At 42.4% G+C, this 14,402-nt stretch overlaps 1 protein-coding gene across 1 annotated transcript in view; it reads left to right on the plus strand.

Annotated features, from left to right (window-relative positions):
* Positions 1 to 545: 545 nt before the first annotated feature.
* AGPS (alkylglycerone phosphate synthase) overlaps positions 546 to 14,402 on the plus strand; it is a 66,865-nt gene continuing 53,008 nt past the window's right edge. Inside the window, exon 1 of the mRNA XM_054971275.1 lies at positions 546 to 771. Within this exon, the coding sequence (XP_054827250.1) occupies positions 572 to 771 (200 nt within the window). The 5' untranslated portion in view covers positions 546 to 571. The remainder of the gene's footprint in view (positions 772 to 14,402) is intronic.

The following is a 14,402-nucleotide window of genomic DNA, read 5'->3' on the forward strand; positions in this document are numbered from 1 at the left end:
CTTCTGACTGGCTCTTTTAAAAACTTTTTCTAACATCACACCTCTCTGTTGTTTGCAATTTGAGCATTAAGGCACCTGCCTAAAGCATCTGATGGAGCGAGCTGATTTGGGAAAGTTTATGCTGGAATAAACGTTAACGCCTTTTGAGGTGCTACCGGACTCCTGTTTTATTTTATAGGTTAACACGGCTACCCACCTGGAATTATTATTATCAGCGTAAAGTTCCTTGCAACCGCTCAGCCAGGAACTGAATTCGCTAAGGAGACAGAGCACGGTGAAGCGCCTTTCCCTAAAACTATCCCTCGAGCTTTGAGTAAACTACACAACCCAGAGCGGGAACATCCGGGCTCCACAATTAGCCGGAGGGGCAGGAAACGGACCACAGGGCTGGGCCAAAGGCGAGGGGGCGTGGCTTCCCTTTGAGCGGCGGGCGAGGAAGGAAGGCGCGAGAACAACGGCCGCCTACCCATACACGCGCGCGAGGCTGGCCGGGGGAGAACCTATAAGAGGTGACTGGTGGCGCGTCTGACCTTTCACCCGACGTCGTTCGACGTCGCAACACGGAAGTGCAATGGCGGCGGCGGCGGGCGATAGTGGGAGCGGGAGCGGCGTCGCCTCGTCCTCTGAGTCCGCGGCGCGTCGGAGGCTGCGGATCTTGTCGGGTCACCTGCGCAGCGCTCCGGAGACGCACCTGTCGGCCGCTCTGTGTCGAGGACGAGCCGCTCCGCCGGTGTCGTCGGAGTCTCCCCCCAGCACCCTCCCCAAGAGACGGTAAGCCCTGGGCAGAGTGGCCACCTCCGGCGCCTCGCCGAGTTGTCAGCCGCTGCCGCTTTTTCTTCTCCCCGGCTGGAGCGCGTCGTGTTGACGTCGCTATGTATAGCCATAGGGCGGATGTGCTACTTCTCGCAGCAACCAGCGTGGTGCTGCCGTTAGAAAGCATCAGGCGGGGTCTTAAGGGTTGGCGGCGTTTGTAGGGGAGTCCGGTCTTAGGTCCGTTTTACTGTGTAGCCAGCCCTAAAGTTCTGAAGGGCTTACTCAGTAGGCGTTGTATTATAAAAATATTTAATAGGCGTTGTATTATAAAAGTTCAGTCCTTACCTGGGGACACGTCTGGTTATTTGTTTAGTTATTTTGCCTTATTTCCTTAGCGTTAAGGTGATTAGCAAAACAAGTAGTGAACACATAAAAACAAGATAACAGCCAACCAACACGATAAAAAGGAAAAACTCATGTGTCTCCTTCACTGATGAAAACACGACTCCAAAACTTGGCTTCCAGCAAATGTCCTCTGAAATAAATGGGACTGACTTCTGAGTAAACATGCATGCACAGGTCTGTCCACCTGACCTTGAAGCGTTAGTCCTGGTTCTTTTGTTCTGTTTCTCATCAGTTGTTATTGAGAACATGATTACTTAGTCCACTATCAGATGTGAACTTAATGTGATGTGTTGTTGGTATGTTGAATAAGAGTAGACATGCAAATGTTACCAGCTTGCTCCTGAACACTTCTGTTCAGAAGTAAATCCCACAGAGAATCTGGAGTAAGCATGTTTGAACGCACACATACAGAATCAGGTCATTGGTCCACCAAGGTCAACATTTTTGTGCTCTGACTGACAGTGGCTCTCCAGGGTCTCAGGTAGAGTTCTTACACATTATCTGCTACCTAATCCATTTAACTGGAGATGCTGGGTGTTGAATCTGGGATCTTGCACAAGGCATATGCTCTACCATTGAGCCACATTTCCACCCCATACTTCAGTTAGTCACCATAGATTGCAACCTTGTATGCTTGTTTGGAAAGAAAGCCAGCTAGGCAAGCTGTTAGTGTGTCTGTCTTTTTCATGTTGTGAACTTTTAAGTGATGGTTCACGTTAGTATTCTGGAAATCCTAAATTTAAGCTATTTTTCCCATTTAATTCTTGTAGCTATAGGTCAGAGTGTGAATATGTTCTGGCATGCTCCTTGGTGTTGAAAAAGTGCCTACTTTGGTAGCTAGGCTTTGAAACAAAGGCCATTATAGCAAAGAAGTAGTAGCTGAAAGCTTCTGGTGCTCTCCTAAGGAAAAGCTCATGTGTCTCCTCCACAGATGAAGAAACAGCTCCAGAACTCTGCTAGAAAGATGCAGAAATCCATCTCCCACTTCTCTCACCCCCAGGACGTTGTACCAGATGTACAAGCAGTACATGTTCAAATATTTTGTGCAGTTCAGAGAATTGTGAAACTAAATAGTTAAGGCAGAGGAGGAGGGGTTGAGACCTTGAAATAGCAGTGATACAGAAGGGGAGGTACGTAGTCTATGTCAGAGGCAGGAGGGACTGATAGCAAGACTGTTTGCTATTCCACTGTAGGCAGCAGTAATTCAACCTAGTAGCAAAATAGAAGAGAGTCCAGTAGCACCTTTAAGACTAACCAGGTTTACTGAGGCATAAGCTTTGAGAACCACAGTTCTCTTCGTCAGATGCAGAACTGTGGTTCTCGAACGCTTATGCTACAGTAAAGTTGGTTAGTCTTAAAGGTGCTACTGGATTCTTTTCTATTTTGCTACTACAGACTTAACACGGCTAACTCCTCTGGATCTCAACCTAGTAGTAAGTTGCTTGGCTACGATACAGCAAGATCATTCTTTTGAATGTCTATGTTTTTCTTGATGTTCAGTCTTTGCTAACATTAACTCTCCCCTGCTCCTGGCATTGTTTGCCATTAGGGAAGTAATAATCATGTGGGTACCGCTAGGGAGAAAGTTAGAAGGCCTTTACTAGCACTGACTGTAAAATTGCAGTATTTTATGTTTTGCTTGTTCAGTTTGGTTTTGCATAATTTGAGCTGTAGGCTTTATATACTTGTTGAGTAACTACTGGTACTGCAGGGAATATTCAGTAGCATTGTCAACGGATGTTAATTGCAGTGATGTAATACTTAGTAACTGGATTTTAGATTGATGGAAATGGCAAGAAAGTTACCATCTCCATCTGTATTTGTAGCTGAATCAGGAAAGGAAGAGATTTGTGTTGCAGAGATGTGAATACTCACACCTTCTGTGTATGAGAGCTCAACATTCCAGTCCCACAGGAAGGAGACAGATCATTATTACACCACTTAGAAGTATGTCTCATCTAGTTAGTATGTATTGTTTAGGGTCTCATCTAGTAGCATCTTGTATGATATTTCATCATTGAGTAAGTTGTTTGGCAGGAATAACGAACAGGGAGATATCACAGATATGAATTGTAATGCTGGTGATGTAACTCCTTGGTTTCTTGATTTGCTAGCATTTATCCAAAGTATACCAGGGAGAGATGATTTCTCATTATAGAGTTCAGAAAACAAAACAAAATGGTGACAACAGGGCACAAACTCCTATGTTAGCGGTGGAGGTTGATCCTACCTTTGGGGATCAAGGTTCCTCTTGATACCCCGGATCCGTATGTTTCTCTGAACAGCAAATCCAGTACAGACTGTATGTTTGTATTATCCCTTTTCACTGGTTCTTTGTGAAAGGTCTTAGCGAAGGGGTAAAAGCCAGACTGTGTGCTGAGGGGCCTATCTGCCCATGAACTACATGTATTTGAGCATTCTTCTTTGAGCTACATGAAAGAGTGATTTGGCAATTATAGTTTGTAAACAGTACTTCCAGTCTTTCCCCTAACCTGCAAAGGTATAGACCCACTGTTTGTAGCTCTTCCTCATTCTTGGAAAGCCAGATATATCCAGGGTGTGTGTGTCCACAGATTGGAGGAGCATTGAAAGTCTTTAACTTTCCCCTGTGTTCTGGGGACAAGAAAGCATTTGATTTTGGTCTAGTCTCAAATGTTAGAGAAATCTGTTGTGGTGCTGTGTGAACCATGCCCTCTTCGAGCACCTTGGCTTGAGTTTATTATGTGGCTCATTAAGTGCTGTGAAGTTGCCTGAAACACTCATGTTAAAGGAAATGCTGGTGCATTTCATTTTTACTCGCTTCTTTGACTTTCTACATTTGGCATACCAAGAAGAAAGGCACAACATCACCATCTGTATAGGAGCTGAGGTTCCTACAGTGAGGCTCATCTGCCCTGCCACTGCTGCATATTCCATCCACAAGACTGCAGATCTCAAACTCTAGCAAGTTCAAACCTATTGGTAATTACCAGACTGTTGTCGACAGCTGGCTTCAAGTTTTTAGCAGCAATTGGAGAAGAATAATGTGATAGTTGATGGTATCTTGAGATCCGAAGAATCTCAAAGTTTGAAGTCTTCCTTGCTATCAGGGCAGGTACCTGTTCTACTGTGTGTTCCTTTGGTGGTGGTGGAAAGTGCTGTTAATTCATAGCTGACTTACAGAAGTTCCTGCTGAGGTTTTCAAGGCAAGAGACTAGCAGAGGTAGTTTGTCAATTGCCTGCCTCTACATACTAGACCTGTATCTTAGACAAAGCCTTCAAGCCATCTTCATATATAGGCCTTCTTTGCATGGGTGATTTTTGCCACTTTGGGCCCCATACCTCTTTTTTTTTATTCTGTGCGCAGGCAGAAAATTTGGAAGTGAATCCTTGAAACACCATATTGAAGTCTGAATGGGGAGTTAAGTGTCCAAAAGTCGGAAGAAACCCCGAAATATGGGTCCAAAAGCAGCAAAAATCACCCATGCAAAAGCCATATTTGTGAAGCCCTTATTTCTCTTTGTTTGTTTAACGAATGTAGACTAGCCTCTATGTATAAGAACAGTTTCACTTTTGTTTTATATTGTATTTATTACACTGCTTGCCCTAAATCAGCAATAGATGGTATGGGTAAATAGCTTGGGAAACCATCCCAAACACAGGGCAAGTATATGTACAGAAGCAGCATGGTTCTAGAAGCACTGAAATGCTTTCGTTTTAAAACAAGTGGTTTAATCATGTTGAATTACGTCAGCTAAATTAAAGCTGATTTCTGGAGTCCTTTCCCATACAAACAGTTCAGTCAACCATGGTCAGTAGCTGGCTGGAAGGACCACCAAGGAAAACAGGTTGTTTTGCAGAGGAAGGCACTGGCAAAAACTCGCACTGCTTGTCTGGAACGCCCCATGGTTGGAGTCACCATGAGATGGTTGTAATCTGATGGAGCCTTTCTTCTTGGTCTTTTGTCCCTTATAGCTGGAGCATGTGTAACTACTTTAATGTATATGGAGTAACTTGGATAGGAGCCATGCTATGGTGACATCAAGGCTTGACTATTGTAATGCTCTATACATAGGTCTTCCATCTAAGTTAACTAAGAGGCTCCAATTAGTGCAAAATGCTGCAGCTTGACTGCTAACAGGAGTGAGCAGGAGCATGAACATCACTCCCATCCTACAGTTGCCCCATTGGTTACCCATCAGTTACCGTGCTCAGTTCAAGGTATTGGTTATTACACACAAAGTTCTTCACAGCTTTGGTCCGGGATACCTACAGGACTGCCTCCCTCCCTATGTTCCTCCATGGCAGCTTTGCTTATCTGAACAGGGTCTCCTGCAGGTGCCAGGCTGCACACGGTGAAGTCAGCAGCAGCCCATACGTGGACTTTCTCTGTGGTGGCTCCTATCCTGTGGAATGACCTACCTGAGGAAGTCAGAAGAGCCCCCGATCTCCTGGCTTTTCGCAAATGATGCAAAACCAAACTATTCAAAAAGGCTTTTTATTCAAATAGGAGGGCTGTATTGCAGGGATGGGGTCTCAGATGCTTCGCTAATGAGTTAGGGACCATAGACTTCATCACTATATTGCCTTACGTATTATCTGCTGCTTTAAATACGTACTCCTGTGTACCATCAGTGCTCCATGTTGTCTAATGTTAGTCCTAGAATTATGTTCTGCTTCAGTATTTTTTCTCCTCTGTATTGGATTCTTGCTAACGTCTTTTAAACTTGTATCTGTTTACCCTATGGCATTCTTTATGGAAATGTCCTTGATAAGGTAAAGGTAGTCCCCGTGCAAGCACTGAGTCATTACTGACCCATGGGGGGACGTCGCATCATGATGTTTTATTGGCAGACTTTTTGTTACAGAGTGGTTTGTCATTGCCTTCCCCAGTCATCTACACTTTACCCCTAGGAAACAGGGTACTCATTTTACCGACCTCGGAAGGATGGAAGGCTGAGTCAACCTTGAACTGGCTACCTGAACCCGGCTTCTGCCAGGATCGAACTCAGGTCGTGAGCAGCACTGTAGCCCAAGGTCTGCTCACGACCTCTGCTCAAGATATTTTATCCCTTGAAATAATTGAGCTGTAAATATTTAAATATGCTTTCTCAAAGGTTCAAAGTGACTTGCAAAGGAGTGTTAAAACATACGTAAAACCAATATTGATTAAACCAATATTGGTTTTAAACCAATATTAAACCAAAACCAATATTGACTGCTGATTAAAATCGGATCCATATTCCAAATGACAGCATTAAAACATTGCCTAAAACTCTCTGAATTAAAAACAGAAGAGATCTTTCATACTGCCTCTTGCAAGGTATTCCATAAAATAAAAGTGGTTACAGCAAGCGCATTTAATCTTAGAGGGGCAAACTCTCCCAATGGAAGGCACAGTCTGAAATGGTTGATGGGCTGATCTTGTTTTTTGTTTATTGTTTACAGCCAATGACTGTTAAGAACCATCAACAACAGTTACAACAGCCCAAAATTCCAGTATATAAAATATGAGATATAAAATACATCATAGAATTTAAGATACATATTTAAAAGCGTTAATATCGTACTAAAAGGGAGCGAGCGATAGGTGGGCTGATCGAAGTTGACATACAGGTTCATATTTAGGAAGAGAGTCTTTTGAGTATGTGGGGTTCAACTCACAAAGGACTTCAAAGATAAGAACTAAACGGAACCTGGAAGTAATTCAGTGAAGAAAAATAGTAAATAATGTATGGTGAATCAAGGCTCATATTAGCAGTCACATGAAAATAGGGGAGGGGAGCAAGAAATTGACCTTTTCCTATAGCACAGTGAGTCATGAAATGCATATAAAGCCTGGCTGTTTCATGCTGAAAGTCATGCTGTCATGGTTCAGAGAAATGCTAATTGTGTCTTTCCATGGTGACCAAGAGTATTTGGAATGAGTTGAGAAGATGTGATCCATCTCCCAGGGCTTTTCGTTGCTGTCCTGCTGATTGATAGGAGGATAAGAACTTCTTGAACAGACTTCATCTTTGCTGTGGTCAGTGCAGCAGCTGTTCTAGCTGTGGTCTGTGCAAAGCTGCCTGATGCCCTTTTGTGTGACGTAGTTTTTGGTGCCTTGCCTTTGTGTCCTTCCCCTGACCCTGCCTATTCTCAAATGGAGGATATATGCAAAGAATCTTTCTCTTCTCGCCCCTACCCCCCCAATGTTGCATTCACTGACTGTTTTATTTGTTTAAAATTTATTTATGCTGCCATTCCACATAAATAAAGTCCCCAACATGAAAACATTAAAAAAACATTAATCATATATAAAAGAATCAAGTAAAAGCATACATCCCCCAAGGTTACTGAGAATACAGCCTGTCCAGGCTGTTTGCAGGAAGGAAGCCTGTACTGTTCTTCAATATAGTTTCAGTGAGTTTACTTTTAACCCGTCTGAAGCACAGACAATGAACCATCATGTCATCAAGAGCTTCAGTTCAAGTATCATGTTTTGTAAGAAATCCTGTTTAAGTGTTCTCTACTTCTTTGGTAGACTAGCTGAGGCAAAGCCAGTAGCTTATCCAATCAGAGATTCAGGCTGCAAGTACACTTTGCTAGCAGTAAGCCCCACCTGAAATGGGACTTCCCTCTGAGCAGACCTGCTTAGGATACCTCCCTCAATTGCTCAAGAGGGCCCTGATGGCAAAAGAGCAGCAATTCTCTGGTTTAGCTTAGTTTTTTCCTCTTCAAAATATACTCAAAACCCAGGGATAAATGATCAATAAGACCAGTTAAATACAAATGTAAATACCAAGTGTGATCCTTTTAGACACTAGATAGTGCAACCCAACAAGTAAGGCAACCCAATTTCATAATATACAAACATTATTGGAAGAATTTTTAAATGACCATCATAGTCGGGTAAGTACAAGGAACAGTCTTAGTCAATTTCAACAGACCGTGACTCCTGAAAAAGAAGATGGCGCTGGAGACAAAGTAAATCAGATTAATGTCCATTTGTTCTCAACTTCTCTAGAAGTCCAAGCATCCATGCAGTCCATACAGCTGTCAGAGATGTAGGAAAGCCAAAGATGGAAATGTGTTAGCAGTAAGTAATCTTCTCTGTTGGTTCTTATATAGGTGGACACAGTCAGATGGATCCCAGGAACACAACGGCCGACAGGATCAAATTAATCAGCTTGTTTCATCTAGCCAAGATTTCCTCGGGGGCCACAACAGATACCACCATAAAAATTCTACAAATAAAGAATAACATGGAAGATGTAGTTTCTCCTTATTTACATAGCGATTACTCGTACATACAAGTTTACACACAAGAAGCATTCATGAACACTCACCAACTGGAAATGGCTAAGTAACTCTTAGGTGCAGTATTTTCTCAGCACAGTCAGGTCAGTCAAGACGGCGCACCCCACCCTCAACGATGTATTTAAATACTTAACGCGCTGCTTGTTGAAGCCAACCTTAAAGAGAGTATCCTGTAACACTGCATACCCTCACAAAAAACAGGACAAGTTGCACTCCCGAGTTCAAACCTTTAGGCTGTAGACTCCCTAAGGAATAAATCCAATGGGCTTCTTTTCTCAATAGGTCTCTATGGGTACTTCCAGTTCCTCCCCCAGGGGCAGCATACAGGACAGTGTATTTTAATTCGAATTCATTTTTATGGTGTGCAGCAAAATGCCCTACCAAAGGAGCCTCCATGACTTGATTTTTAATTCATGATAGATGCTCCATGATGTGAACCTGGACCAGGCGTGTAGTGCTTCCAACATACACCTTTTTGCACCCACAAATAATCAAGTATACTGCTTCGCTGGTCTGACAGGTAGAAAAGTGCCTCAACACAATATCCGAGTTCCTCCCTTCAATCTTAATTACGTTACCAGCTAAAACAAGTGGGCAAATGCGACAATGGCCACATGCATAGTGACCCACTGGTAGAGCAGTATCCTCCCTTTGTTCCCTGCAGTCCGAGTGGACAACAATATCATGAATATTCCTGGTTCGTTTGAAACTCACTCTCGGTGGGTTCTCACATCCCTTGATCTCTGAGACTAAATGCCAATGGCATAAAAGTATACGCTTGTTAATAGTCGCTAGTGGTGTGAATTCTATCGCACACTTGATAGATTCATCTCCTTTAGAAGCCTTTGGATTGAATAGATCACTTCTAGAGGTCCCAGCCACCCTATTTTCTGCCCGTACTAAGGTCTCAAGGGGTTATCCTCTTAATGTCATGGGTGCCCCTACAGTAATCGCTCTCTTCACTCAAACTCCTTTTAAGTCTCAGCATCTGGCCATAGGGAATGTTATTTCTGATATGGTGGGGGTGGTAGGGCTGGAATACTAGGTGGGAATTCCTGTCTGTACGCTTCTTAAATGGTCTCACCCCGATCCTGCCCTGATTGTTCCTGTAGGTCACCATATCCAAAAAGCTGTTGCAATTGACATTCATTTGTGCAGTGAATTTAATGTTAACGTCTAGTCCATTAATCTAAGTTATGAATGCCTCTATCTGTTCCACACCTTTAAATAAAATGTACACATCATCAAGGTACCTCTTGTACCTGATATTATCCAGAAAAGGGTTGTGTTCTGTTGCAAAAATGTATTTGGATTCTAAATCCGCCATGTACAGATTGGCAATGCTTGGAGCGGCTGAGCAGCCCATACCCACCCCCTTCGTTTGAAAATAAAACTGTGTTCTAAATCTAAAGTAATTCTTCTCCAAAATAAGATCCAGTAATTGGAGAAGGAAGGGGGTGCTGGGACTCTTGTCTAGCTCTCTTATATAAAGTTAGTTCCACAACTGCTCTAGCACCTTCGTGTGGGTTGGAGGTATAGAGTGAGGTGACATCTAAGGTGAGGAAGATATGATCCTGTTGTATAGTCACTCTTTCCACTTCCCTGATAAAAGAACCAGTGTCTTTAAGAAAGGCCAGCGTTTTTGTTACAAAGGGTTGCAGGAAGGTGTCCAGGTAAATGGCTAAAGGGTTCAGTACAGAGTCACACCCCGAGACTATGGGTCGTCCAGGGGGCGGTCTGATACCCTTGTGGATTTTTGGTAAGACATAATAAAGGGACCCTTGATGAATTGTTAATTAACGCTCTATGGGTAGTATCCGAAATCTCCCTTGCCAACAACCCTTCATCCAACACAACTTTAACCAACCCAGCAATCTGAGATGTTGGGTCAGCAGGAATGGGCAAATAGCTCTCTCTATCCCCTAAAAGTCTCTGTATCTCTGCAATATAATTCACAGTGTCCTGCATAACTATACCCCCACCTTTGTCTGCAGGTTTAATAATAATTAAAGGGTCCTCAGCTAATTTTTTCAGAGACATCCATACTTCCTTCGTCAGATTATGCCAAACCCTAAGGGATTTGTTTTCAACCTCGGCTAGATCCCTCTGCACCGCATATTCAAAAGTATCTATTCTCGCATCCACAACATTAGGTACAAATGCAGATTTTATTTTGAGACCAATGTTCTCCCTGGAAGTAGAAGGTTTATCTTCGGAAAAAAAGTTAAGTTTGATATGACAAATGAGTCTATATAAATCTATCTGTGTTTGAAAGGGGTCTATATGCAGGTGTCGGAACAAACCCCAAGCCTTTTTCCAAAATATGCATCTCAATGGAAGTGAGTTGCTGAGAGGAAAGATTGAAGACTAAACTTTCTTCCTGCCCTTTTTGAAATAGTGGTTGTAACCTCTCCCTAAAAAGGGGGTCTGGGGATTGGTGTTCACAGTTCTATTTCTCAGTGTTTTAGTATGGAAACCCTCGTTTCCTGACGTCTCTGTTTCCGATGGCTCCGAGGTTTCCAGGTCCAAAAACCTAGCTACCGGTTTAGCCCAGACAACCGTTTTTGTAAGGGCACTTGGGAGGGATCCCACCAAGAGTAGACCCTCCCAGAGGCATAATCATTGCTCTGTATCTTCAGTTTCTTGATCTTAATTTCCTTAGTCCCCTGTTCGAATTCCTTTATAGACCTCTCCAAATCCTTTAATTTTCTCTCCTATACTAGTGAATGTTCCCTTTAGTTTTTCACTCACACGTTCAACTTCTTTACTTACCTCCTCACATTCACGCTGGCTAGTTTCTGTAATGAGTACCATTAAGTTGAACAAACATTTATTTAGGATAGCTGCCCATCTGGTTTGAAATTCATCATTATCGGCATACATGCCTGGTGGTTTATTCATCCTCAATCCCCTTGGGACTTGTTCAGCTCCTTGTACTTACCCGACTATGATAGTCATTTAAAAATGCTTTCAATAATGTTTGTATATTATGAAATTGGGTTGCCTTACTTGTTGGGTTGCACTATTTAGCGTCTAAATGAATTACACTTGGTATTTACATTTGTATTTAACTGGTCTTATTGATCATTTATCTTCTAAGGCAAGTATCTTCTTGCCTTCTAAGGCAAGTATCTTCTTGCCTTAGATACTTGCCTTAGAAACATAAGAGAAATTCTCCTTCAGCTTGTCCTGGAGTCTCTCTGAGTTGGGCTCATGCTTCAGGATTAACTTTTCAAAACAGTGACTACAAGTTCTTGATTATACCTGAACTCTTATACATGGTCATAAGTACATTTAAGCATTGTAGAGTTGCACAAATATTGTAAAAATAGCACGTTGCGCTTTATTGACTGTGTATGTACTGTTGCATGAATTGTATGAACATATATTACACTTTGTATTGAATGTAATTCTTGTTTGCTTTCCCAGGTAGGTTTCCACTTTAGTTTTTTCAGGTTATACCGGGGATAGCCTCTTTGGATACTGTAGTTTTTGCCTGTTGGCTGGAGCCTTCAGAATTGGAGGCATTGTTGTCAAAAACACATACTAGAAGGGCTTTTTTTCAGTGGGAACGTGGTGGAATGGAGTTCCGGCACCTCTTAAAAATGGTCACATGGCCAGTGGCCCCGCCCCCTGATCTCCAGACAGAGGGGAGTTTAGATTGCCCTCTGCAGAGGGCACTCTAAACTCCCCTCTGTCTGGAGATCAAGGGGCGGGGCCACTGGCCATGTGACCATTATCGCCGAGGGCAATTTATACTTTAAAAAACTCCCCCCTTGTTCCAGCTGACTCAAAATGACATCATTGTGCGGTCTTGAGTTCCACCACTGAGTTCCACCACCTCTTTTCCCAGAAAAAAAGCCCTGCATACTAGCATAACTTCCTATAAATCAGTATTGCTGCCAATCAAGAAAGTAATCCATAGGGGTTTTTGCTGTCCCAACTGTGTAGTATTAATGAAAATTCTAATACACATCTTTCATAGATGACAGATTCAATTGACTCTTCATAGTGGCTTGCATTCAGTGATGCACAACCAGAAACGCAGACTGCATTTTCCTCTCTCTCTCTTACAGTGCCCAGCAATTGCACAAGAACTTATATAAGAAGAAACGCAGGTCGTAGACCAAATAAGTTTGACAGTGCAAGTTGCTGCCACAGTCCTTTTCTTACATTTCCATTTGTGTAAGAGCTCTAGCACAAGCAGGTATTTTGTGCTGGACTCTTTATCCCCATATGCTTCTAGTACGATTATGACATACTGTTTCAGTCCAGAGACTATTTTTGTTTACTAGAAAATTCCTGTTTACCATTTTTCCCCCTCAGGTGGTCAAAACTAAGGGCACAGAGAGATGATACACATGACCCATGTCAGGCCACAGATGCACAACTGGACTCTATCAGACATATATTGGGCAAACTCACCTTAAAAAGCACTCATTCACTTGGGGGAGAAGGAGTTTCCAATTTCCCACTTTGCTTTTGCCAGTGGAGGTGGCTGCTGGATGGAGGTGCTTTCTCCCCCTTTTTCTCTGGCTCCATGTACCTTAGGAAGGGCAGATGGAGCTGGAGAAAAGGTATGACACCCCCCTTTTTTTTTACAGTGATGAAAGCAGGGTGGGAGGAAAAGCAAAAGCTCCTTCTCCCCGCCTTCGCAGCACTGATCTAATGAGTACTTTTTAAGGTCAATTCCCTCAATGTATATCTGTGAATTCATTCACGCACCCATGACCCAATACGTGTCAGACGTATTGTGAAGTTTGGCCCAAAGATACACATGCTAAAGTAGCATAAGGTGCGTAGTTTTTTGCAGCCCTTCTCCTAGTATTAGATGCATTTGTAATTTTGCTTAAAGAAAACCAAGTTATTTATTTTTTAAATTACATAAATATTTAAATTATAAATGATGCACTTTATATTAAAGCCCTAAAATAGGTTTAGGCTTGTTCAGAAAATTACATATATTTCATCATTGCCTTGCAATGTTTCACTTTTCTAAAACAGTAAGAAAAGTTTCTTTCCATGATTTCATGATATATTGGTGTGTATTACATGTCTTCACTGTTCACAATAGACTGTTTGAACTCTTTAACATCTGATCAATCTTATCAAGCAACATGTGAGAAAATGTTCAAATGATCTTCAGTTGCCATTTTCTGGGCCTAAATGTAATTCTGAATTGGCTTTTGCAGGTTAAATGTCCTATTCCATGGATGCTGGATAAAGCAGAATAATAAAACATTTTATACCAAACTGTTGTGTAATGATGGGAGATCATCAAAGAGAAGTTGCTTGGTTCATTAGCAGAGATTTGGGTTTGAAACTCCCTTGTTACAATCAGCTTTTCTTTCTTGAGAAACTCTCGACAGGCAATTGTCTTGGTTTTGTAGCCTTCTCACAACTTTGATCATGACTTCTAGTGTGATGGATGGCTAGCTTAGAGAGAGGTTTGAGCTTCACTCTGTTGAAGTTGGCTGCAGTGAGAATAGCAAGCTAAATAAGCAGCAGTTGGCCATTTCCATCAGTGGTTTCATACACCATGTTATAAAGGCATTCCATGTTTTTAATTTTAAAGTCTTGGCTTCCATTTTTAGGGTGCCAAAAAGCCCATACACCTAGCACTTTCATCTGGATTTTGACAAATAAGAGGGAAGTTGAGGTCTGATGGCTACTTGAATTTGCAAGAGGCATTCTGAAAATTAAGATTAGTGAGACGATTGGGTTTGGCATGAGGTGCGTATGTGCTGAACGGCTCATTCTGAGAAAAGCACAATATTCTAATAAAAGGCAATGGCCCCATCATGCAGTTTCTGATGATTAGAAGCACAATTCTGTTGTAGTCTAGTCCAAGAGGAGGCTACTTCAGGGTGATAGAGGAAGATGTCTGGGGCAATCTGTTCTGTACCATAGAGGCTACATCTAGGCGTAACACTGAAGAAGAATTTCAAATATTAAGCTTGCGGTGC

This window comes from Eublepharis macularius, chromosome 2, assembly GCF_028583425.1.
Source record: "Eublepharis macularius isolate TG4126 chromosome 2, MPM_Emac_v1.0, whole genome shotgun sequence".
In the NCBI taxonomy this organism is placed as follows: domain Eukaryota; kingdom Metazoa; phylum Chordata; class Lepidosauria; order Squamata; family Eublepharidae; genus Eublepharis; species Eublepharis macularius.